Source organism: Grammomys surdaster, unplaced genomic scaffold (genome assembly GCF_004785775.1).
Source record: "Grammomys surdaster isolate TR1022 unplaced genomic scaffold, NIH_TR_1.0 126109, whole genome shotgun sequence".
Lineage (NCBI taxonomy): Eukaryota > Metazoa > Chordata > Mammalia > Rodentia > Muridae > Grammomys > Grammomys surdaster.
The window spans coordinates 2,333,649-2,357,372 of record NW_021620917.1 but is presented as its reverse complement, the minus strand read 5'-3'; the positions used below and the strand labels follow the sequence as shown (position 1 = coordinate 2,357,372).

The window sequence follows — 23,724 nt, the reverse complement described above, 5'->3', positions numbered from 1 at the left end:
TTTCTGAGGCAAGGATTCTAACTAGCCCGGGCTGCCCGGGCCTCACTGTATAGCTGAGGATGACCTTGGCCACCTCATCTTTCTGTCTCCATTTGAATTCTGCGACTGAAGATAGATTATCTGCCACCATGCTCAGCTCTGAAGAGAACAGAATTGAAGGTCTCATATGCTAGGTAAGCACTCTACCAACTCACCTACATTCTAAACCCTTCTTTTTATTTTTGTAGAAAATAGATTTAAAAATTAAGGGACTAGAGGTTAAGAGTGCTTAGTTTTCATAGAAGACTGGGGTTTGTTTCCTAGTATGCTCATGACATTCTTGTAATCTTCCTGTAAGTCCGGTACTGACCATCTGACCAGGGCAGTGGTGGTGGTTGATGAGGTGAAACAGTTTTCCAGGTGTAAGCATGAGAGAGCTCTCTTGCTAGGTTTCTTTTTCTTTTCAACCCTCACGAATCTACTCCTGCAGCCTTTACTATTCCTGCAGCCCCTGTCCTCTTTCTGAAGGACTACTAGAACCAGTCTCAAATCTGCTGCAGGCTCTGAGGGTAGAAGGCAGGACCTGGGGACAGCTGACCTGAGTGAGCACAAGTGACCTGGGGTGGGCACAGAAGCTGAGCTGCTGGTTCACATTTGTGAACCTGGGACCAGACTGGTGCCTCAGCGCATCAGCACAACGGTGCATCCGGTGCTGCAGCCCTCCCCAGGAGCTGGCAGGAAAGCCAGTGCTTTCTCAGAAGAGGCTCCAGACACATATTCTCAAAGAAGCCTGGTGCCATGCTCACACCCGTCACCCCAGTACTTGGGAAGACGAGGCAGTAGGAATGTCAAATAAGATCCTGTTTCAAGTAAACAAACCCCTGAACTAAAAGCCCAGAAGTGCTCAGGCTGTAGCTTAGAGGTAAGGTGCTAGCTTGGCAGGTCTCAGGCCTTGGGTTCCATTTCCAACAATATCAAACACCAGACAAACTCAACACCTAAACCCAAGAAAAACCCTGACTTTGTGATTCTGTGGTCTTTCTGAGAAAGTGTGTCTCACTGTATCTCAGGTCATGGTGATCCTCATCTCTGCTTCCCCAGTGCTGAGGTCATACAGGTATGAAGGAACCATCATGTCTGACTCTTAAAATCCATTTTCATTACAAATATCTATCTATCTATCTATCTATCTATCTATCTATCTAAAATAATTATTATTTACCAAAAAAGTTGTTTTTTATTCTTTCTTTCTTATTCCTGGCCAGCCTCAACTCAGAGAGATCTGCCCGCCTCTGCCTTCTGAGAGCTGGGATTAAAAACATGCGTTACCATGCCAAGCCTTTAATAACTCTTACTTATTTTCTTTGGCTTTTTGGGGGTGGAGTGGGTGGTACTCTGAACTAAACCCAGGCCTTCCATATGCTAGGCAACCACTGAGCTACATCCCAAGCTCACGCTGGTCTTTAAAGAGCATGTAATCAACCTTTTCAGTCTTCTAGAATGCAGTCTGCCAAGTGATGACACTCTTGTGAACACAGCTATATCTAACTAAGATATAGCTTCCTGGTCTTGGCTGCCCCATTCCCAGCCATGTACAGACAAACAGAATTCAACTCTGGATTTTAGTTCTGCCACTGCACAATTCTCCACTGCAGAGCAATACCTGATCCTCCCCGTCTTTTGGGCAGCACTGGGGTTTGAACTCAGGCCCTTGTACAACATGCTACACAAGCATTGTGCCACTGAGCTATGTCCCTTGTCCCATAACACGCCTGTTTTCCCTTCTTCCTAAAGAGGACAGTTTGCTTCATGACTTGTTTCTGGCATACTCGTTGCAAGGTATTTGTGGTAGCAAACAGAGGAAGAGTTCTTATTCACCATCTAAGCCCTTAGCACAGAGTCTATTCAGGCTCCCAAACCACCTCTAGTCATTAAGGGCTCAAACTTCTCTTTACCCCAAGCTGTGCAGGAACAATTCTGTGCTGACAATTCGAGCTTCTTCCTGGCCTGCTGGTTAATGAAGCAGAGGTCGGGAGCAGGACAGTGCAAGCTTTGTCTCTTGTGGGTCTGAATGGCTTTGTGTTCTCAGAGGACTCAGCAGATGCTGGGTGGGAATTCAATCCGTCTCCTGGTGAGAATCAAGGAAACCAGGCTGATCCCTGGTTTGATGGGAATGGGGCAAGTGGAACAAAATCTCCACTACGGTCCAAAGGAAATCAGAGGGACTGCTATTTGTCTGACCTTCTTTTCAAGCTACAGGACCTTCCTCAGGCTACAAGGTGGCAATCAACAAGAAAACAGGGACAGGTACCTGCCATGGCAGACAGACAGGGTGCAAAACAGAATTTCATGTAGGGAAAGAGGAGGTGTGGGGAGAGGACAAGCGCAGCCCAGGCTGCTAAAATTCCTGACCTTGTGTGGCAAGGTGCACTGTGCTATTTCTAGAGGTAAGTAGGGGTCTAGAAAGAGCCCAGCTTAGGAAAAAGACCCCATTTCCTCCTGAACCTGATGCAAGCTAGACAGGCAATGACAGGAGCTGGTGGAATGACCAGCCCATATCAAAGGACCTAAGTACCTAAGATATACCCCTTCCCTCCCTTCCCTGTAGAGGCTGGCTGCCTCCCCACAAGTAGCAATTTGGGAAAACTAGACTTTCAACAAACAAAATCTCTGCTTTGTTCCACAGACCACCTTGGAGACACCTCCCTGCTTGGAGTCTCGCTGGGCTGTGAGCTGCATGACCAGGTAATTCCTGAGGTGGTCAATCAACGTAGCACTGGCACAAGAGCCACAGAAACCTGCTCCTGACAAAGCATTACTGATGTAGGCATACCTAGCCCCCAGAGCATCACTGCTTTCCCACTGTGGTGGCTCTGAGAAAAATTTTCTTTTATGCATATGAATATACTGTCTTCACACACACACCAGAAGAAGGCATCAGATCCCATTACAGATGGTTGTGAGCTACCACGTGCTTGCTGGAAATTTAACTCTGGAAGAGCAGTCAGTGCTCTTAACCTCTGAGCCATCTCTCTAGCCTGAGAACATTTTTTTTAACATAGACTCAAGCCAGTCTTTAAGACCGCCCTATCCATAGCCACCAGAGTGGCCAATAGTGACCTGACTATTGTGGTATGTATGCTGTACATTTCCACACCACAGAAGGCCTTTGCTTCGGGTGACAGGATGCTGGCTGAGAGTTTTCAAGCTACTTTAGTAAATGCCAATTTTTAAAACCAGAAGACTCTACACTAAGGCATAGATTTTCAGCTCTGGGAGCTGGAAGCTGCGGCAACTCTAAACAGCCTGAGTGACCAGCAGGAAGTGCCAAGTTGAAAGAAGTCCCTGAAATAGGCCACACCCTTACCATGCCATGCTGGCTCAGCAATCCTTAAGTCCTGGTTGCCAGCTGGCCTTGTGGCAATTGGGTCTGTGGTCCCAGCTATCCATAACTCTTTTTTTTACACGCCATTCTTTCACATTATTTTCAATATTTGGAGAAAACTGATATACATATAGCATTTTGGGGGTATTATTCTAATCTGAGCATATATAAAACAAGGCATACATCTTGTTTTTTGGCATTTAAAAAATGTGGTTCTAAATATATCATCTTTAAAAAAGTAGCACATAGAAATATTCTAGGCCTTTCTGAACTGACGAGCATATTAACTGAAATTCAAACTTCCGCTCTGCTGGGAACATGCATGTGGCCATAATCCCAGTTACTTGGGAGGCTTAAGATGATTGTAAGTTAAGGTCTAGACCACACAGGCAGCACAGTGAGAAACTGTCTTAACAACACCCTCTGTACACTGCTGTCCCCACAAAGGTTATGTTAGTTCAGCGTGCACGATGCTGCCCACTTTAATAAACTTTGACAGTCCTTTAATAAACTTTGACAGGCAATATGCCATCTACATATAACTTTTTTGTGGTTTTGGCGATTTAATGCAGGGTCTCTTGCATGCTAGGCATGTGCTTTAATGATGGTGTTTTCAAAGTTTAAATCAAGAATGGAGGTTTTGAGACCCTTCAGTCTGTTAACATCTAACTACATCAGTATGGTGAATTACATTAAGAAAGCTGTTAATATTAAACTACCCTTGCATTTCTACACTATACTGTATTCTAGAATTACAACACGTTTATTTGGCTTTTCTTTCCTTTAAAACATTCTTTGGATAGGGTCCCTCTACATAGCCCAGGCTGGCCTTAAACTTGTAACCCACCTGTCTCATCCTGAGTGCTGAGATTAGAGGTGTGTAGTCATGTTTGTCTGTAGGCGAGTGCTGTGGAGCTTTGGTGGTACCCTGTGCTGTCCGTAACTCTCCCTTGCTCTGCTCAACACTTCAGACAGCGTAGAAAATGTTTATCCCCCAGGGACAGAAATGATTTGTCCATAAGACTCTTTTGGATGGGATTACCCTCTCTTGCTCAGTGATTCTCCTACCTCAGCCTCGTGAGAATGGGTACAGGGCATGCCCAACACACTCTGAATTTTATGATGAGTATTTTCTGATGACACTCTCAGTTTTCCCTGTGACTGCTGGTTTGTATGTTTCCATGAGTCTGAACCTGTCATGTAAATGCAAAGTATTTTCACTACAGGACTGTAATATGGAAACGGACTGACATGCATGTACTCACAGTGGGGTCGGTCCAGAGGGAACACCTGGAACACTCCTGGCAAGGGGCCCCTGGAGACCGAGGATGCTGGCAGAAATGGTCATAGCCGTTGATAGAAACTCGACACAGGTAGCACATCTGGGCACCACAGCGGCAAGACATGCGGTTGCAGCCCTCGGATTTGATGAGACCAGTCCCACACTTGTGGCATTTTCTAATTCGAGCAGCAGTCATTTTTTCTTCACTGAGAAAAGAAAAACCAATTGGAGTTGGTAGGGAAGGTGACGTAAAAAAAATGATATGGCCATTAAGATTTATTATTTCCCACATGTAAGGACTGCCTCAGCCTTTTCGTGACATTCAGCCAGTGGAAAGGGCCCATGCTTTGGAGTCAGAACTAAGCTCCAAGTTTATTAACTGTACTACCTTGGGTAAATATCCCAATTGCCTGGAGACTCAGGTTCCTCACTTTTAAATTGAGAGCATAATATTCTAATGGCAGTTTTAGAATTCAGATGAGATATCGAGCCATTTGACATGTGTGGCACTTAACATTCTGAAAAATGATTTCTTCATTCTAGGACTTCTACAGGTTGACAACAGGGAGAAGAAACTTGGCTTCTTCTAAACCAAATCTAACTGTGCAAAGCTAGTGATTTAACACCTGGGAACCCAAGCCTATATATCCTGGGCAATCCTACGGCCAGTCACTATCCCCTGCTGAAGGAGCATACTTCCCAAGCTCACACTCCTACGGTTCCCCAACAGGGAGACTGTTTCCAGAAGCATCTCAACTGGTAAGGAGGGCACACTACTTTTGCCAGGATACTTCACTGTGTTGGTATTTTGTATTGCTGCTCCCAACTACAAACCAACACCCTTCACCTTTCTCTGTTACACTGAGGGCATTGAAGGCAGAGGGAAGGGAGGCAGGATCAAAACAGATTTGCTACTGAGATAAAGGGTGGCCAGCTACAAGGTGAAGTAGAGAGGGTGTCCTGCAGGATGTGCTGCAATCTAAAGGCGAGTCTAGACAGCAAGTGCTTCCACTGCATGGACTTCAGCTATTCCTGCTGCAGCCGGCTGTCACTCAGACACCAGACTGTGTACCCAAGAACAGTACAATGCAATACAACACTGGCAGCTACTTATTGAGGCCCAATCTGCTGGTGACCTGAAATGAAGGCAAGCGGAACTTTAGCTTGGAAAGAATCTACACTCCGTTCAAGTTACAGCAGAACAAATGATTTGTAAGTTTTGTTGAAGAGGAGACCAAGTTTAACTAATTAATCTTTTGAATCAGGGTGTCACAAAACCTAGGGTTACCTCAAAATCAGAGATCCATCTGTGTCTGCCTCTGTACTAGGACTGAGTATGTCTAAGAGACTAGACTTGAGATGACTTCATTACTACTGCCAGCTGAGAGCAGCACAGTGTAGTTACTGAGCAACTGTGAAGATGCTTCTTAATGTTGCTTGTTAAGACTCAAGGTACTGCTGGGCGGTGGTTGCACAAACCTTTAGTTCCCTTTGAGTTCAAAGCCAACATGGTCTACAGATGGAGTTGTAGGATAGTCAGGGCTACACAGAGAAACCCTGTCCTAAAAAAACCTCCACCACCACCACCAAAATAAAACAGAAAAGGCCAGAATGGGCCTATATAAAAATAGACCGCCAGTATTAGAATGTGCTGCCTCATGGAACTGAGAAGCCACAGTTGCTTTTCTTTTTCTTTTCTTTTTTTCTTCTTCTTTTTTTTTTTTGGTTTTTCGAGACAGGGTTTCTCTGTGTAGTCCTGGCTGTCCTGGAACTCACTCTGTAGACTAGGCTGGGCTCGAACTCAGAAATCCACCTGCCTCTGCCTCCCAAGTGCTGGGATTAAAGGCGTGCACCACCACGTCCCGGCTTCTTATTTTTTTTAGAGTGGTCTAGCAAGAAGATTGTGAACTAGGCAGGAAAGAGTCTCACAGGATGTGCTTCCGACTAAGCTGAGGCTGTCTCTGTTTGCTGATCTCATGTTCAACAGGAAGACTAAGGGACATCCTCTGTACAGCCAGCGACATCCCGTGAGTCTGTCACTACTTGTGCTTTACTATCCAAAGACAATGGGACGAAATCTTGTGTGTTTCCTTCCCTACTCTCTCCACACCTTCTCTTTCCCCGCCAAAAACTTACTCTGCAGTGTTGGCTGGTCTATAATGCCTCCCTAAGTAGACAAGGCTGATTTCAAATTTATAGAGACCTGCCTCTTTCTCAAGTGCTGGTATTATAATTCTTAAAAAAGCCAGAGCTACATAGAGAAACTCTGTCTCAAAAAACTAGAGACAGGGACTCATTGTATAGTTCTGGCTGGCCTTGAATTTTGTATGTAGGCCAGGCTGACCTCTAAATCACAGAAATCCATCTGCCTCTGCCTCCTAAAGGTGGGATTAGAGATGTCCAGCACATAATTTCTTTAAAAAAAATGGTTTATTTAATCTTATGTATATAAGTGTTCTGTGCACTATGTGCATGTCTGGTGCCCATCAAGTTTAGGGAAAAAAGTCTGATCCCCATAGACTTGAGTAACGGAAGGTAGTAAGCCACCATGTAGCTGTTAGGAAATGACCTGGGTCCTCTGAAAGAATGTTGGGTAATTTTATGTCAACTTGACACCAACTAGAGTTAGCTGAGAGGAAGGAACCTCAATTGAGGAACTGCCTTCATAAGAGCCGGCTGTAGGGCATTTTCTTAATTAATGACCTATGAGGGAGCACCCAGCTCACTGTGGGTGCTGCCATCCCTAGGCTGGTAGACTGAGTTCACTAACAAAGCAGGCCATGATGAGCAAGCCAGTAAGCAACACTCCTTCATGGCTGTCACACCAGCTCCTGCCTCCAGGTTCTTTTCCTGACTTCCTTTGATGATGAATGAATATGGAAGTGTAAACCAAAAAAACCCTTTCCTTCTCAAGTTGCTTTGGTCATGGTGATTCGTCACAGAAATAGGACAAAGAGCAGTGTGTTCTTAAATGCTGAGACATTTATCTCATCCAAATAAAAGTATTTTTTAATTATAAAAAGATAGAGTGACTAATGAAGATGCATATATACATACATAACTTATAACTCACCCACCCCTGCACCCAGAAACAAAGCCAAACAATCATTTTGGTGGTAGCCACCCTAACTTTGCCACCACTCACAGCTTATTTTCTTAAATAAATATATACTGAAATGATCTTTTTTTGCTGCAGTCTCTTGGTGGTTTCTTGACTGGGCTGAGACTAGCTCTGGGGGAGAACATTTGTCAGGCATGTGTAACGCCCAAGGGTAAATTTCTAGTATTGAGAATCAGCTAACAAATGAATATCTGCCACCGCAAACCCAAGACGCTTCTCTATTTTTTCTTGATTTCTAGCAGTTTGACTTTGATGTGTTTTGTTTCAGGCCTTCCTTTTTTTTAGACAAGGTTTCTCTGTATAGCCCTGGCTGTCCTGGAACTCACTCTGTAGATCAGGTTGGCCTTGAAGTTAGAAATCCGCCTGCCTCTGCCTCCCAAGTGCTGGGATTAAAGGTGTGCGTCACCACTGTCCGGCAAGATACTTATTTTTATTTCATGTGTATTGGTGTTTTGCATAGGTGTATGTCTGTGTGAGAGTATGAGAGCCCCTGGAACAATTGTGAGCTGCCCTGTAGGTGGTGGGAATTGAACCTGGAACGTCTGGAAGAACAGCCAATTCTCTTAACCACTGAGCCATCTTTCTCTAGCCCCAGTTTCAGACCTTTTAAAAACACTAGTTTTTGTCCCTAAATCTGAGCAGTTTTCAGTAATTCTTTCTTCAAGTATTCTCTCTGGCCCCTTTTGTACCCTCTTAATAGAAATATACCAGATAATGGGCCACAGGTCCCTTAGGGTCGAATACAGTCCTTTTCAGCACTCTTTTCTCCCCATTTTCCCAATTGGACAATGTCAGTTCATTAATCTTCAAAAATCTGATTCATCATTTTCTTCAATTTATTAATTATTTTATGTGTACTAAGTGTTTTGCCTTTATGTATGTAAGTGTGGGCCAGATACTAAGCACCTCAGCTCCTTTATGAAATCTCACCCAAGTCCCCTGACAGTGACACCTAGCTTACTCCAAGCTAGGGGAAATACAAGGAGGGCACAAGCAGTCACTGATATCTGAAGGCACCAAGAAGACGAGCGGAGCCAGCACTTGGGAGGCAGAGATGGGAGGGCTCGTGGGTGGTGTGGGCCAGCTGGGTTGTATGGTGAGCTCATGTGACAAGCAGACCTTCTGTGGACCTGATTGGAGTTCTTCTTTCAACTGGGGGACTCTGAATCTGGCAACAGATAGTGCAGACTCACGGCCAAATTCTGTTAATGATGACAGTGGCAAATGCTAAGAAGGAGTTAAGTCCTTTGGGCTGAAACAACCGATGCCAAGGACAGATTTGCTTACAAATATAAAGGACCTTAAACAAGAACACAAGAACAACAGACAAAGGATGGCAAAATAACTGCTGGGGCTTCCTCACTAGTGTTTCTACTATGGACACCTGATGTGTGTGCTAAGCACCCCGCTCAAGCCTCAAGTCTAAGCAACCGCTGAACTGACCCATCAGCTGGAGGCTTAGTTTCATAAGATAGAGAAAAGTGAATTTTTTAAAAACCAGTATGGGCTGGAGAAATAGCTTAGTGGTTAAGAGCACTTGTTATTGCAGGACACTGGGTTTGAGTCCCAGCACCTACACCGTGACTCACAACTATAAATAACTACTGCTCTAGGAGATCCCAAGCCCTCTTCAGACTCTCCTGGGTGTGTGTGTGTGTGTGTGTGTACGCGCGCACGCATGTGTATGTGTATACATGCACGTGAGCACACACACACACAGAAGCAAGCCATCTGTACATATAAAAAACATTTAAAAAAGCTATCACACCTTTCATCATTACAACGTTAAGGTGATTCCCATTGCTGTAGCAAAGAAAAGGAGGCTTATTTTGCTTACAGTTCTGACAGTTCAAGAACACAGCAATGGCATCTACTTGGTTGTGGTCTTGAAGGTGAAGATCTTGAGGTGAGTGGTTCATAGCAGCAGGGAAACATGCAGAACAGATCACATGGTTATCCCTCCTCTTTGGTTGACAGGGTCTATGTAGGACTGGCCTTGAATTCATCATTCTCTTTGCCTGTCTCCCTATGGCTGGGATATCACAGGTATACACCATGATGCAGAGGGGGGGGGGTTTTGTAAATATTTGTTCAGCTTATCTGGATGGTCTTCTCACTTGCACCCAAGGCTAGGTTTGAACTCTAGGCAGCCCTCCTGCTTTTCCCTGCATGTTAGGTAAGTACTCTACCATTGTGCCACATATGCTAGTCTCAGTGGAAGTTGATTCTTGTTGTTGTTAAGCTTACTCTTTTTAAATAGCCTGTTCTGATGGGACTACCTTGGTTTTGTGAGAACTACATTAATCTTGTCAAGAGGTAGTGCCCTCACCCTCTATGACCTAAGCTCCCTCTGGTAGACGCCACTTCTTAAAGTCCCAACACACCAGAAGCAAAGCTTCTAGCACATGAACCTTCAGGAGGACCATGCAACTATATCCAAAGCCTCATGGAGTGCAGGCATGTATTCTGTAGTGGAGCTATAGTCCTAGCCTGCCACACAGTGGGAGGTGTGTGTGTGTATGTGTTATATTTTAGAAACAGGGTCAATACAGATTCAAACTTTTAGTATTCTTAATACCTTAGGCTCCTGAGTGTTGGGATTCCAGGCCTGTGCCACCATTACACAGCTCAGAATGGCTTCTTCCAGGGTACCCAGATAGAGCACTGCCTCTTATCATTTCCCTGTGTATACGATGAGCTTTCTTACTTTTGCTACTTGGTAACACACAGGATGCCCTGGGTCAATTGAGAAAGGGCTACATGGTGAGGAGGACAAATTAAAGCTACCTAAAAACAGCACTCAACTCCTACAGGCATCTCAGAAACTACAGTTACCGCCGACTTCAAGCTCTAGGATGTTTACCCAGGATATTTATTTTTGTGTGGCCTGTAGAGAAGAATGGGCTAAAGAGAGCAGTGTGCCAGGTACACTGTGAAGCCTCATCAGGTATTGAGTAACTGCAGCTGCTGCTCCAGATGCTATTCTTACTGTAGCCATAAACAGCTCCTGGCAACTGGCACAGTTTCTGATCTGCAAAATGCTTTTATTCCTTTGTCCAATGGTAGAGAATAGCAGCTGACAAGGATCTTATCTGTCACCCACCAAGAGAATATACTAGTCGGTGACTCAAGTGACACACAGATCTGACCTGATGAATAGTAGTGGCAGGTGGTCTAGAATGCACTAATATGGGATAGTGGCATGTGTCATCTCTACAAAGCCCTGGTAGCCTGGAGGCCAGGTCTATATCAAGAAAGCCTTCCCAAAAGCAAGTATGTGAACTTCCACCCTCTTCCACGCACAGTGAAGCATACTTGAGAGGCATTTTTTGGATTCCGGAACTGACAGACATTGCATTAGATGGTTCACTCTGATGGTCGGTTGCTTTAGAGGACTGCCAAGCTGAGAAGGTCCTGCATACTTCAGGTGTCCAGGGCTATCAGAGAATGGAGTTTCTATTCTAAAACAACCACAGACTCTGAGAAACATCCATGGTCCACAGGCTGCATGGCAGGGCTGTTGGCAAGATGACGTTGAGAATCAAGGTTTTCTTTGGGAGTTGCAGGCTAAGGGTTGCCCCTAACTTTCAGGGGGTACCTTACTCTCTGGCCAAGGTCCCCTCCCTACATCTTTAAAGGGAATAACACATGGTCAAGTCCTCACGTTTTCAAGTCCAGTTATAGCATCACTGACTACTTCCACAGAAAGTATTCAAGAACACCCAATCAGATGAGTTCACTCTGAGAATTTCACCATTTCAAGGTCCATAACTTCAACCACATTTGAAAGGAACCCCAAGTACATCATGGGGGTCATTATGATGACGCAGAGCATAGCCATGTGCCTGGGTTCAAGTTCCTCCTACACCGTTTATCACCTGTGTGACAATGGTCAAGCTATTGGGTTGCCTCAGCTGCAGAGTGAAGAGAAGAGCGTCTATCTGGGATGCAGACCTAGAGACTGCAAACTGTTCAACTGTCACGATCCACTTCCTCATCTAAACACCCCCAACCCCGATATCATATTTGGGGCTGCCGTGCAATCACCCCCCTAGAGTCCACTTATAGTTAGTGTATGTGGACTGTCCCACGTAGTATACGTCACTTTACATTACTTCTAATTGGAGGAAAAGCGGACTGCCTATTAACAACCTACTTCTTTCCTCCCTTCCTATGATGAAGTAAGAATGTAGCAATGACCCAAGCACAACCACGCAGAGGATCACACCAAACATGGGGAGTAGCAGTCAGAGGATAAAGGACCTGGATCTTTAAGAAATCTAACGAGACGCTGCCCAGCAGCCTGGCAAAGCTGGATTCTTTATGAAAGAAACAGACTTCTGTAGCACTCGGGTAGCTCTGTTACCCTATATTAACATTTAGAAATTGCTCGGCCACACGGGGTACGACGCAGTGCCTATCATCAATATTACTGATAATCTTTTGCCTGTTGGAGGCTGGCAATTCTACCCACTATCTCAGGCCACTAGTATCCCAACACAGGCAAAAGCAACATCAGTGCAATAAGATCTGTTACCTGCTTACTGACGAGACAATAAGGAGAAAGATGGCTGATTTTTACTATATAAGGCAGACCTTCCACAGACACCATATACCATTTGAATAGCTATGGTCTGTGGAAACAAAAGATGAGGGCCCTGCCTCAGAGTCCCTGAGAGTGCAGAGGTGGCTGGAGCAGACACCTGCCACAGAGCCCTCGGCTCCTGCAGGCTCAGCTGCCACCACATTACTCACATAGATGTTCGGTACTTGATGTCATCCTTTTCTGCCAGCTCTTCACAGGTGAGGCCGTTGTGTTCTTTCCAGAGTCCCTGACACTTCCTACAGGTCTCCTGAGGACAAAAGACAGATACAAAGACAGTTCCTGGTGAGTGGGTGTCATTCAAGCCTGTTCACAAATGCCTGTAAAATGTACTTCTTTGGGGCTCAGAGTCTGAGTGCTGCTGTCCCAAAGAATAAAATTGTTTCTAAACACAGAGCAACAACAGCAGAAGCTCAGAAGACACAGGCCAGTTTTCTCTTTTCCATTAAAAGAAAGCAGTGTTCTCATCATTTGATCTGAAATGCTGAAGAGCCTCCTAGAAACAACATAGCAGGCAGAGTGCAGACTTGTAAAATATTGTGAGCTGTTCGAGGGCTTGTCTGTTAGGATCTTACCCTTCCACAATTCTTCTAGTCAGGGCTCTTGACATAGAAGTGAGGAGTAGTCTAGAATATGATGACCAGGGGAAACTGAGGAAGACATTCTGCTACCTACCACTAATAAACACGGATGTGACCCTTCACGGTCTCACATCATTACAAATACAAACTGAAATGTCGTCACTTTGGGGCTGGAGAGATAGTTCAGTTGGGAAAGTGTTTGCCTTGGGAGCATGTATGTACCCATACATCATTGCCTTTTATTTTCCTTAACAGAAACTATCTTGTACTAATAGCAAGAGCCTAAGAAAACACTAAGCCAATGATCATGAGCCTAAGTGAAATTGCAACTCTGTTCAGAAAAGCACAAGAAAAGATGGTGTGTGCCAGCTGACTAGGCTTTGGCCTTGTCTGAGGAGGCAGGGGACAGTTGAAGAAAGAACTGGAGAAAACAGCATTCTGGCTAGAGGGTAGAGGCTAAAGATGTTGATGGACAAAGTTAGGCTGTTGGGTAGTGTTGCTTGTACAGATGATGTAAACAAGCCTAGGTTAGGCCAGCACGGCCAGTCCATGTAGAGTCTTGTGAGACCTAAGTATCAGTTTCACCTTGAAACCTGAGCATCAGGAAGCATAGAAAGAACATGAGCAGATTTGTGACTTTATTGGAGCATTCTTGGTGGGAAACAGATCAGAGGGAGAAGACACTCAAAGACAGCTAGAGGACTAGAGCAATGGTTCAAGTGGAGGGGTACTTGCTATGCTACGTGGTGGTGGCGCACGCCTTTAATCCCAGCACTCAGGATGCAGAGACAAGTGGATCTCTGAGTTTGAGGCCAGCATGGTCTATAGAGTGAGTTCTAGGACAGCCAGAGCTACATATAAAAAAACCCATCTTTAAACAACCAAAAAACCCAAACCAACCAACCAACCAACCAAGACACACACACACACACACACACACACACACACACACACACAAACAAACACACACAAAAGAAAGAGAGAAAGAAAGAAGACTTTGTAACTGTTCCAGGAAAGTGGCATAAACAACAGCTGGAAAATAGATGAGCTGGTATTTGGATCCTATCTTCCTAAACAAAACCAACAGAGCCGCCCACCAGAAACAGCAGCTTGGAAACAATAGAAGGCAGAAGGGAGTACTTCTGAGCGGTCCTGGTGAGTCAGTCCTTAAATCATGGCCTGACTGCTTAAGTAAAGAAACCCCCAACTAAGTTGCCGAAACCCACAAAACAGCCTGTCCACATTGGAGTCCATGGTCATGTGGGAAGTCCTCTGACTGGCATTAAGTACCATAGTGGTCAGCCTGCCAGTTCTATTTCTTCACAGTGAAGGACCCAGGGGTCCCATAGAATAAACCTCAATTGTATTCTGAAGAAGCACTGTAGCCAGACACTGAAACCCACAATTAAAATAAGACAAGCACAGAGTAGGCTGGGCAGAATTATTGTGTGGAGCTCTCTGCATCATCTCTAAGTAGTGTGTACTAAACTGTAATTCTTTTCTCCCGAGCTCAGCTAGGCTTTGTTCCTCAACTCCAAGAAGCTTCAGTGCTGTAAAGATAACTATGTTCTTTAACTGGGGAGAATGAGAGATGCCAGAGGCCATTTTGGAGACCAGAACACATGAAGCACAGAACATGCCCACCCAGCCACATATGAGCTTTCCAGCCCATCCCTTTCCTGGTGACTTCAGCCCAGAAGGAAGTGAGGTGAAGGGGACACAGGTGCTGGCTAACCTAGGCAACTCATTAAAGGAGCTGCTACCAGCTGCTGCTTTTATGTCATTAGGAGCCTGCTGCCTAAGTCTTACTGGGCAGTGGACCCATGAAATCCTAAGATGTCATGTAATATAAAAAACCACAGGTGGCCAGGATTGCTTAGCTGCTAATTAGGATCTGAGTTCGATCCTCAGAACCTACATTAAATAGAAGCCAGGCATGGTAAAAGATGCATGTAATCTTAATTCTGGAAAGGAAGGGGCAGGTTGATCCTGGAGGCTTTCTGGCCAGCCAGCCCACTGTAAAAAAGGCAAGATGTAGGAATACCACTAGGGACTCGCACGCATGGGCGCACACAAACACACACACACACACACATACACACACACACACACGTCTCTTTTTATGCATTTTCTGTTACCTGAGTCTGTAATGAGCAAAGTAAATTAGAGTCTGTTTTGGCTCAAGATGCCTAGGCAGGATGATTGTCATCAAATTCAAAGGCAGGTTAGATTACATAGCAAGTTCAAGAGCAGTATGTATTACACACACGCCGAGTTTCAGTCCCTAAAACATCAAAAGACAAAACAAACCAATGAGGCCACTGTGGCTGCTGCCTGTGTTCTAGGCTTTCAGATTATACTGCCCTGTCTTCAACCTATCTCAGAGTCAGAACACCAGGCAAACTGTCCTCTTGTTTTTGGTTGATTGTTCCAGCTTAATCTTTCAACTTGCTTGGCAGGAGAAACGAAGTTGCAGACCCAACTCTAGGGCAACAGGGCTAAATCTGAGGAACTCCATCTCTCTGTTGTCATTTAAGGCACTCAAAAGCCACCATGGTTGTGACTGTCAATTCCCTGAGAGCTCCATGAGACACATGATTTCACTAATGCTTAGTCAACTTCAGGGACCACAGGGATAAAGGCTTTCAGGGCACCTGAGTCCTCCAATTGACAAAGATACCAGTCTTCCCCACCCACACCCTCACCCCCAAAGTCACATGGGCTAAGAGCCAGGAGATCTAGAAGGATACTGATTTAAAGAGTGTGAAAGACACAGGAAGCTGAGAATGACCCAGCGAACAGCAGGACGGAATGGGATCAAATCTGAGGTTATTTATTTTTTAAAAGATCATCATAGACCCTGCTGTTCTTCCCACCTTTGGTGACTCTGCATATCTGCTGGGGCAACAGAAAGAAGCATGTAGAAAAAAAGACAGGCTCAATGGTGTTCCACACCAGAGCCAAGGATGGGCCATTCACTCCTCATGACTGGACAACCCTGGACCCTTCCTGTGCATACTCATCAATTGTCTCTGCAAGAGTGGCTAGGACTCTGACCATTAGGATTTTTTATTTTTGTGATTTCGGAGTCTCACCATATGGCACAGACTAGCCTATAGCTCACAGTCCTCGTGTCTGCCTATTGAGTCCTGGGACTTGAAGACATGTGTCACTGGGCCCAGCTGTTAGGACCTGCTGGCGATTATGATTACTAGGATCACAAATTGGGTCAAAGTTCTGGTTCAGGGTGATATTCGAAATGGCGAAAGGAATGGAAAGACTCTTCATTTGGCCCTTCTTGTCTCTTACTCCAGTGCTACTGAATTCGAATCCATCTGTCAGGGCATCTCTCTGCAAAGGGCTGAGAGAATCTTCCTCTAGGGTGGTGGGCCATTATTAGGTCTAGGGGTCCTCCTGAGAACTGAGTATAATGAGGTCAGGCCAGGCAAGGGAGGGTATTGCTGCTTGATCCTGAGGTTATCTGGGAAAGTTGCTGCATACAGAGAGAATGGAAGAGAAAGTGAGCTGTGATCCAGACCTGGAATGAGAGGTCTGGAGACCGACTGGCTAGCCAGGACCTGTGCCCAGGCCCATAGCCTCTCGCCAGCGTCCAGGTCCTCTATATCTACCCGAGGAAGAGCTGCTTCCAATACCAGAGAGTCTGTGGACCTTGATGACCTAGAAAAAAGATGTTCCTGCTCCCTGAATTCTTGGGGCATTTGGCTTACATGCCATTACAGCATTTCTCCTCTTCTTCCTTCCTTCTTTTCCTCCTCCTTCCCCTCTCTTGGGTTTTGCAAGATAGGGTTTCTCCAAGTAACCCTAGCTATCCTGGAACTCACTCTGAGGACCAGGCTGCTCTCAAAATTTCTGACATCTGCCTGCCTCTGCCTCCCGAGTCCTAGGACTAAAGGCATGAGCCACCACCACCTGGTATGGTCAAGTTTTTTATCATCATTATTATCTCTATTTATATCTATTATATCTCTATATCTATTTATCTCTATTATATCTATTTAAAAGATTTTACTTATTGTATGTATGTGAGTACACCATCACTGTCCTCAGACACACCAGAAGAGGGCATCACATCCCATTACAGATGGTTGAGAGCCACGATGTGATTGCTGGGAATTGAACTCAGGACCTCTGGAAGAGCAGTCAGTGCTCTTAGCCACTGAGCCATCTCTCCAGCACCTATCTATTCATTTAAGAAAAGGTCTCACTGTAGCCCAGGCTGGCCTTGTATCAAGCCTTGACTTCCTAAGTTACAGGTTCTATGTCCCTGCTCTTCTTCCACACTTTCTAAAAAGCGATACTTGACAACCATCTCACACTTTTCCGGAAGTTGCACTCTGCAACTTTTCCTGTTTCAAAATAAACCATCTCTCAGAACTTCAACCTGAGTGTGGCCAGCTAAGTGCTGAGACTCTTAGAATGATCTGGGTTTTCTCATTAGCCTCTAGGAAAAAGGCTTCTGAAGGAAAGGATTTCCTTAATTCTTAGAAATTCTATTAACATACACTAAAGCTGCACTGGATAGATACTGCACTATTTTTCCTCAGGAAAGGAACCACTCGGTATCATTCCATAAGGCTAGAAAGTCAAGCACCCCTTTCAGGAAGATCTGGGTTCCTGCCCCAATGCTGCCCTCTAGGGACAAAAGATTGTAAGAGCAATTTGGTTTCCATCTACCCTACGTTAACAGACTGGCTCTTCTAGTGATACCAGCATCACAGGGACAGCTTCCTTCAGTATGGTTGGGATCAGGGGTCTGAGATAAAGTGGCTGGAAAAGCCTTCCTGGCATTAATAACAGTTCAGTTTGTTTTTATCAGAACTGACTTCAAGTCAAATTCACCAATTCCTGAGTTTGGTTTTTCTGAGGCACTTTAGCAGATGAATTACAACGCCTGGGCCTAGAAGCTTACACCCATCCATCCAGTTCCTTCTCGGCACTACAGGTCCTATTCTGGGGAATACAAATACAAAGAATGGTTCCAGGCACCATTCTGGAACAAGTCACCGAAGTCTACTAACTTAGAAGGCAGCCTACAGCCTGTATTAAAGCCATGCTAACCCCAACAGTGTAATGGGCAAAAGAAGCAAAAACCATAGCACATTCCATCCTTTTGTTTTTGTTTTTGTTTTTTGGTTTTTCGAGACACGGTTTCTCTGTGTAGCCCTGGCTGTCCTAGAACTCACTCGGTAGACCAGGCTGGCCTCGAACTCAGAAATCTGCCTGCCTCTGCCTCCCAAGTGCTGGGATTAAAGGTGCGTGACACCACCACCTGTCAAGGGTGGAGAGTTTTTTGTAATCAATTTCTTGTAAGTATTTTGATACCAGTTTCTGTGACCTAGGTGCCACTTATTTAGTAAAGTTGTGCATTCGTTCAGTCTCCAACCTTCTTAAATTAAAAACAAAAAAACAAAAAAAAAACCCCACAAACAAGGTGAGAAGCTCACTTACTCAAGATACATATCTAAGGACATACAGAATGTTTAAAGTTTAAGGGGGGGGGCTGGAGAGATGGCTAGGGGGCTGGAGAGATGGCTCAGTGGTTAAGAGCACTGACTGCTCTTCCAGAGGTCCTGAGTTCAAATCCCAGCAACCACATGGTGGCTCACAACCATCCGTAATGAGATTGGATGCCCTCTTCTGGTGTGTCTGAAGACAGCTACAGTGTACTCATCAATAAAATAAATAAATAAATATTTAAAAAAAAAAAAAAAAAGTTTAAGGGGACTAGAGTTGGGCTAGAGAGATGACTCAGTGGTTAAGAGCACTGACTGACTGCTCTTTTGGAGGACCTGAGTTCAATTCCCAGCAACCACATGGTGGCTCACAATCATCTATAATGGGATCCAGTACCCTCTTCTAGTGTCTTCAGACAGATAGCTAAAGTGTACTCACAGACAAAAGAAAAGCACAGAGTGAGTTTGTAAGTAGCTAAGTGGTAGGCAGAGTACTTGCTTAGCATGTACAAGGCCTAGGTTTGATCCCTAGTACAAAAGAAAACAAGCAAAACAAAACAAAGGAAAAAGAAAAAAAAATGAGAGAGTTCCTAAAAAAGGGGAGTACTGATAGCCAGCACGCTGCTTTGGGGTAGAAGTCATGATGAATTCATATATACAGTCCTTTCTATATTCACTCTAACAGGTATTGTTAGCTATGTATCCCCAGTGATTTCAAAAGAGGCGTGTAAGTCTTGGGTTAGCCACGTTGTCAGAAACCAGGCACTACCCAGTGGGGCATAAGATTAAGAAGGTGCTCATCCTGGGGTTCAGTCCTCCATGACCTTTCTACTCTGATTAGATTTGGGGGAATCTATTTCATTGTTTGAAAGTGACTAAATGTTTAGAATACTAAGAACATTAAAGCAATAGGAATCAGCATACACCGAAAAAGACTAGTCCTGTTAACTGGTAGGGAATTATCAAACTGCTGTGATTCTGTATTTCTTAGATACCTGTACCGATGTGCACTGTTCATTTTCAATCATTTGGGAAAACATTCTTAGTGTTGGGCCTGTAATTCAATCTTTCCCTATAATCAGTGGCTAAGGCATCAAGGTTTACCCCTGGTTCCTTTGAGCTGTGGTCTGAGGCAGCAGTTTGGAGTCCACCATGTGTGGCACTGTATGTCCCACTCTGTATGCTTGCAGAGTTGCCAGGCCCTTGTGGAGTCCTCATGACTGCTTTGGTCAGTCAGTTCCTGTTTTCAGTGGTCTCTTTAGCCTAGCTTACATACTTCTACTTTCTTGCCACTGAGGTCTGTAAGTCAGTGTTAGGCGTTCAATATGAATCTGAAACAAATGCAGCCTGCTCCATCAACTATAGTTGAACTACCTCAAGTTTCAACCACCTGGTCAGCTTAGGGTCTTGCTCAGCGTGGGGATGAGAAAAGCACACACAACAGCAGCTTCATCTGGCTGACCCTTCTCAACCTGCATTGAGAACCTCTTGCCAATTTGGTGAAGGTAGGGAGAGCCTACAGATTGGCCTCTGGTTGCAAGGATATGGGTATATCCTGACATCTTGGGGAGAAGGAAGATGTAGATACCCTTTCGGTGTACTTGGCTGGGAGCTGTTTTATTGGTTCTCACCAACACTCAACATGAGTCATATTCTAGAAGTGCATTGGTTTTCCTGGACCTAGTGTTCAGGTATAAATAGGTATATATACCAATTTCTTAGGGTCTATGTTCACGACACCGTCAAAGGAAAACAGAACAAAACCTAAACATTAAGACTAAACAGAAAGGAGCTGGAGAGATGGCTCAGTGGTTAAGAGCACTGACTGCTCTTCCAGAGGTCTGAGTTCAATTCCCAGAAACCACATGGTGACTCACAACCATCTGTAATGGGATCCAATGCTGAAGAAAGTTGCAGTATACTAACGTAAATAGAAAATAAATAAATCTTTAAAAACAAGTGGCATGTCAACTTCTCATGCGGGTCTGCGTAGTATGTTGTCCTGTTTTTTTTTTTTTTTTTTTAATCTGACAATGTCTTTTATTTTTTGGAAAATGGATTCCAGGAAGGTTAAAAAGCAATACCAGAGGGCATAGGTGCAGAACTGGATGTATGTAGTCATTCAAAGCATCCAAGTAAGAATATGGCAATATAAATATCCAAAAAGCATCTCTTAGGTCTTCAAAACAGCTCCTGATGCAGCAGGCTGTCCTCAACACTGACTTCATGGACTGGCCTGGCTCTGCACCTCTTACAGCTAAGTCTTTACCTCTCTGGCAATTCAGTACCAACAACAACCCTGACGGGCTGCTAGCTCATTCTCTTTTGAGATCTGCTTCTCAAAAGTGGCTAGAGATAGTTCATCCAGGTGTAAACACTGGTCACCTAGTTCTCGACAGGATGAGCAGCTGTGCCTTCATCTGGGGTCTAGTCAGATGGTACAAAGGCCAGCTCTGCCCTGAACCAAGAATCAGAATCACAGAGTGATTTTGACACACTGCATTCTGGGAAGCCCTGCTTCATTTGACAAGACTTTGCTGATCCTTTGATACCTATTCTGATCAGGTGAGTTCTCTGGAGATTCCATTTTGCCATTAGTCATCACAGACAGTGAAGTTGTGGTCTTTCTGTTTTCTTTTCAGTATGGATAAAGGACTAGCAGAGCTCATGCAATGTTGTTGAACCTTCCACCCATGAAGTCTGCTGAGCTAACAGGAAGACCTTGGTTTGATTTTATCATTTTTATTGTTGAGATATAGTCTAACTGTATAGCTCCTCAACTCACCATGTAGTCTAGCCAGGTCTCTTAACTCACAGAGCTCTGTCTTCCTAGTATTGGGATCAAAAGCATGTGTCACCAATGCGTCACCTAGTCACCTAGTGTCTTAATTATGTAACTCTGGCTGCCCTCTGAGTAATAAATGTGTACATGGTTATATGCCTGGCTTAAAAAAAAACTTCTTTATGTAGTCTTAGCTGTCCTGGAACTCTAATGCAGACTACCAGGCTTAGGACTTGGGAGCTGAGGGGCTAGCCTGGTCTAGCATCAGGGAGGGCTATACTCCAGGTGTTTGGACTATAAACTGTTGTCACAAATGGAGCCTGTGTTGAGTCTTTCTCAGGCGCGAAGGCCTGAGTGACTCTGCAGACCCCTTTGCCAGTCTCTTTGTTTTCATCCTTATTTTTTTCCTACAGCAATAGCTCAGAATGGAAAACACGATGGAAAACACGGTAAGGCATCACCAAGAACAGTGTTAACTCTTGCCCACAGCCCTGGCTAAGTGGAGCTCTGCTGCATGCCTGTGTAAGAGCTGAGGCACCAAGCACAAGTCAGCACAAGTGCTGACGTATCACCAGCATCCTCTGGCTCAACTGTAGCCCTAAATATAACCATGCTAGCTTTATGTTGTTTTCCCAACCACAAACAGACAAAATCTTGGTTTGTAGATATCAAGGGACCAAACTGTGTGTGTGTCCCTATAAGATTCATGTGTTGAGCTTTGAACTCCAGTTCCTGAGAGCATGACTATATTTGGAGACTCGACCCTTAAAGTACAAAGGAATAACTCAGTGAGTATGTATGTGCAAGACTTTGGGTTCAATACTCTGCTTGACATACACAAAAAGGTACAAAGTTAAAATGAGTCTGGCACAGTGGCCCTAAACCAATCCAGCTATGTTTTCATGAGAAGACAAATCAGGACACAAAAGAAGATACCAGGGAGGCACATATAAGAGCAAGGACCAGTTGGAGTGTAAGGTAAGAGTATCTCAAACTCAAAACCTGCCTGAGCAACCCCATAAAGTAAAAAAGATGGCTTCAGGGTGGGGAATGACAGGTCAATGAATAAGGACCAGAATTGAGTTCTAGCACTCACACCAGGTAGCTCAAAACCATTTATAACTCCAGGTCCTTCTTCTGGCCTCTGTGAATATATATATATATATATACACACACACACACACACACACACACACACACACACACATTTTTTTTTTTTTTGAAGTCTTGGCTTGAGCCAGGCAGACCTCTGAGTTTGAGGCCAGCCTGGGCTACACAGAGAAACCCTGTCTTGGCTGGGGAAAGGAACAGCCTGGCTGGAGATGTAGGTCTGGATTTTCAAATTAAAGAGAGATGTTCTGGGAGAAACTAACCCTGCCAACCCCTTATTTTGGATTTCTAGCCTTCAGGGCTCTGAGAAAAGACATAGCTAGGGGCCTGTGTGGGAGCAAAAGGGTGGTTAAGGTTGAGAAGCTGGGTTCCTTGCTTCATGTATTGTGTCCTCCCGGCCTGAATCATGTCGAAGATATTCTGTCACAATTTTGGGAACGACAGAAAGTTACTCGTAGAGATTATGATTAGAAAATCCTCCAAAAACCAAGATAGATGCCAATTGTTGTTCCATTTGTATGAGCACAGGCTTCCAGCAAGCAGCTGCCTCTAAACATGTTTGCTTGGAAGTATCAATTTTGAGATTAGAAGTTACTCTGGTCTCCACTGATGTTTATAGCAAATTAATCCCAGCCTACAAAAAAATGCTACAATTCGGGGCTGGGTCTGTTAAGTGCAGTAGAAAACCAAGGCACCCAGACACCACAAATTTAACGCAGTGCCTGCGACAGAATTTATCTAGCTGACTTGCTTTCACAGGAATTGACTGTGGATCATGTTCTGAGGAGAGAGGTTTCCAGAGTTCACAGAATTTATGTTGAATTAAATCTGTAGCTATAGCCGGGCGGTGGTGGCGCACGCCTTTAATCCCAGCACTTGGGAGGCAGAGGCAGGCGGATTTCTGAGTTCGAGAGTTCGAGGCTAGCCTGGTCTACAGCGTGAGTTCCAGGACAGCCAGGGCTACACAGAGAAACCCTGTCTCGAAAAACCAAAAAAAAAAAAAAAAAAAAAATCTGTAGCTATGGTACTTAGTGTGATTAAGTACCTGTTTCAGCACTTATTGAATTCATGCAAGTCAGACACAGTTGAGAAGTAGAAATTAAAGGTGATCAAGACTCTGTCTCTTGACTTTTAGCAAAGCATTGTCTACATCAACATCCGTCAATTCAAAATGCCTGTACGGGAAGCAGCAACACAGCTGAATATCTGTAACAATAGGCATGGCCAGCAGCTACCCGGCAGGATCCAGTTCCATCTTCTAAAGTTAAGAGATTCAGAAACTGGGGATTTTATGTGAAATCTGATTTCATGAGTTATAGATAACTACAATACTATGTATTACTAGTGAGGACCAAACACACTTGGTAGGACCCCAGGGTACATATGCAGGGAGGCCCGGATTCCCAT

The 23,724-nt window shown here is 44.6% G+C and overlaps 1 protein-coding gene across 4 annotated transcripts in view; it reads right to left on the bottom strand.

Moving 5' to 3' along the window:
• Rnf216 (ring finger protein 216) overlaps positions 1 to 23,724 on the bottom strand; it is a 102,232-nt gene that overhangs the window by 12,042 nt on the left and 66,466 nt on the right. For all 4 annotated transcript variants that reach the window (XM_028756069.1, XM_028756068.1, XM_028756071.1 and 1 more), the window contains exons 14-15: positions 12,523 to 12,620; positions 4,630 to 4,852 (exon numbers count right to left, since the gene is read on the bottom strand). In XM_028756069.1, the coding sequence (XP_028611902.1) occupies positions 4,630 to 4,852; positions 12,523 to 12,620 (321 nt within the window). The remainder of the gene's footprint in view (positions 1 to 4,629; positions 4,853 to 12,522; positions 12,621 to 23,724) is intronic.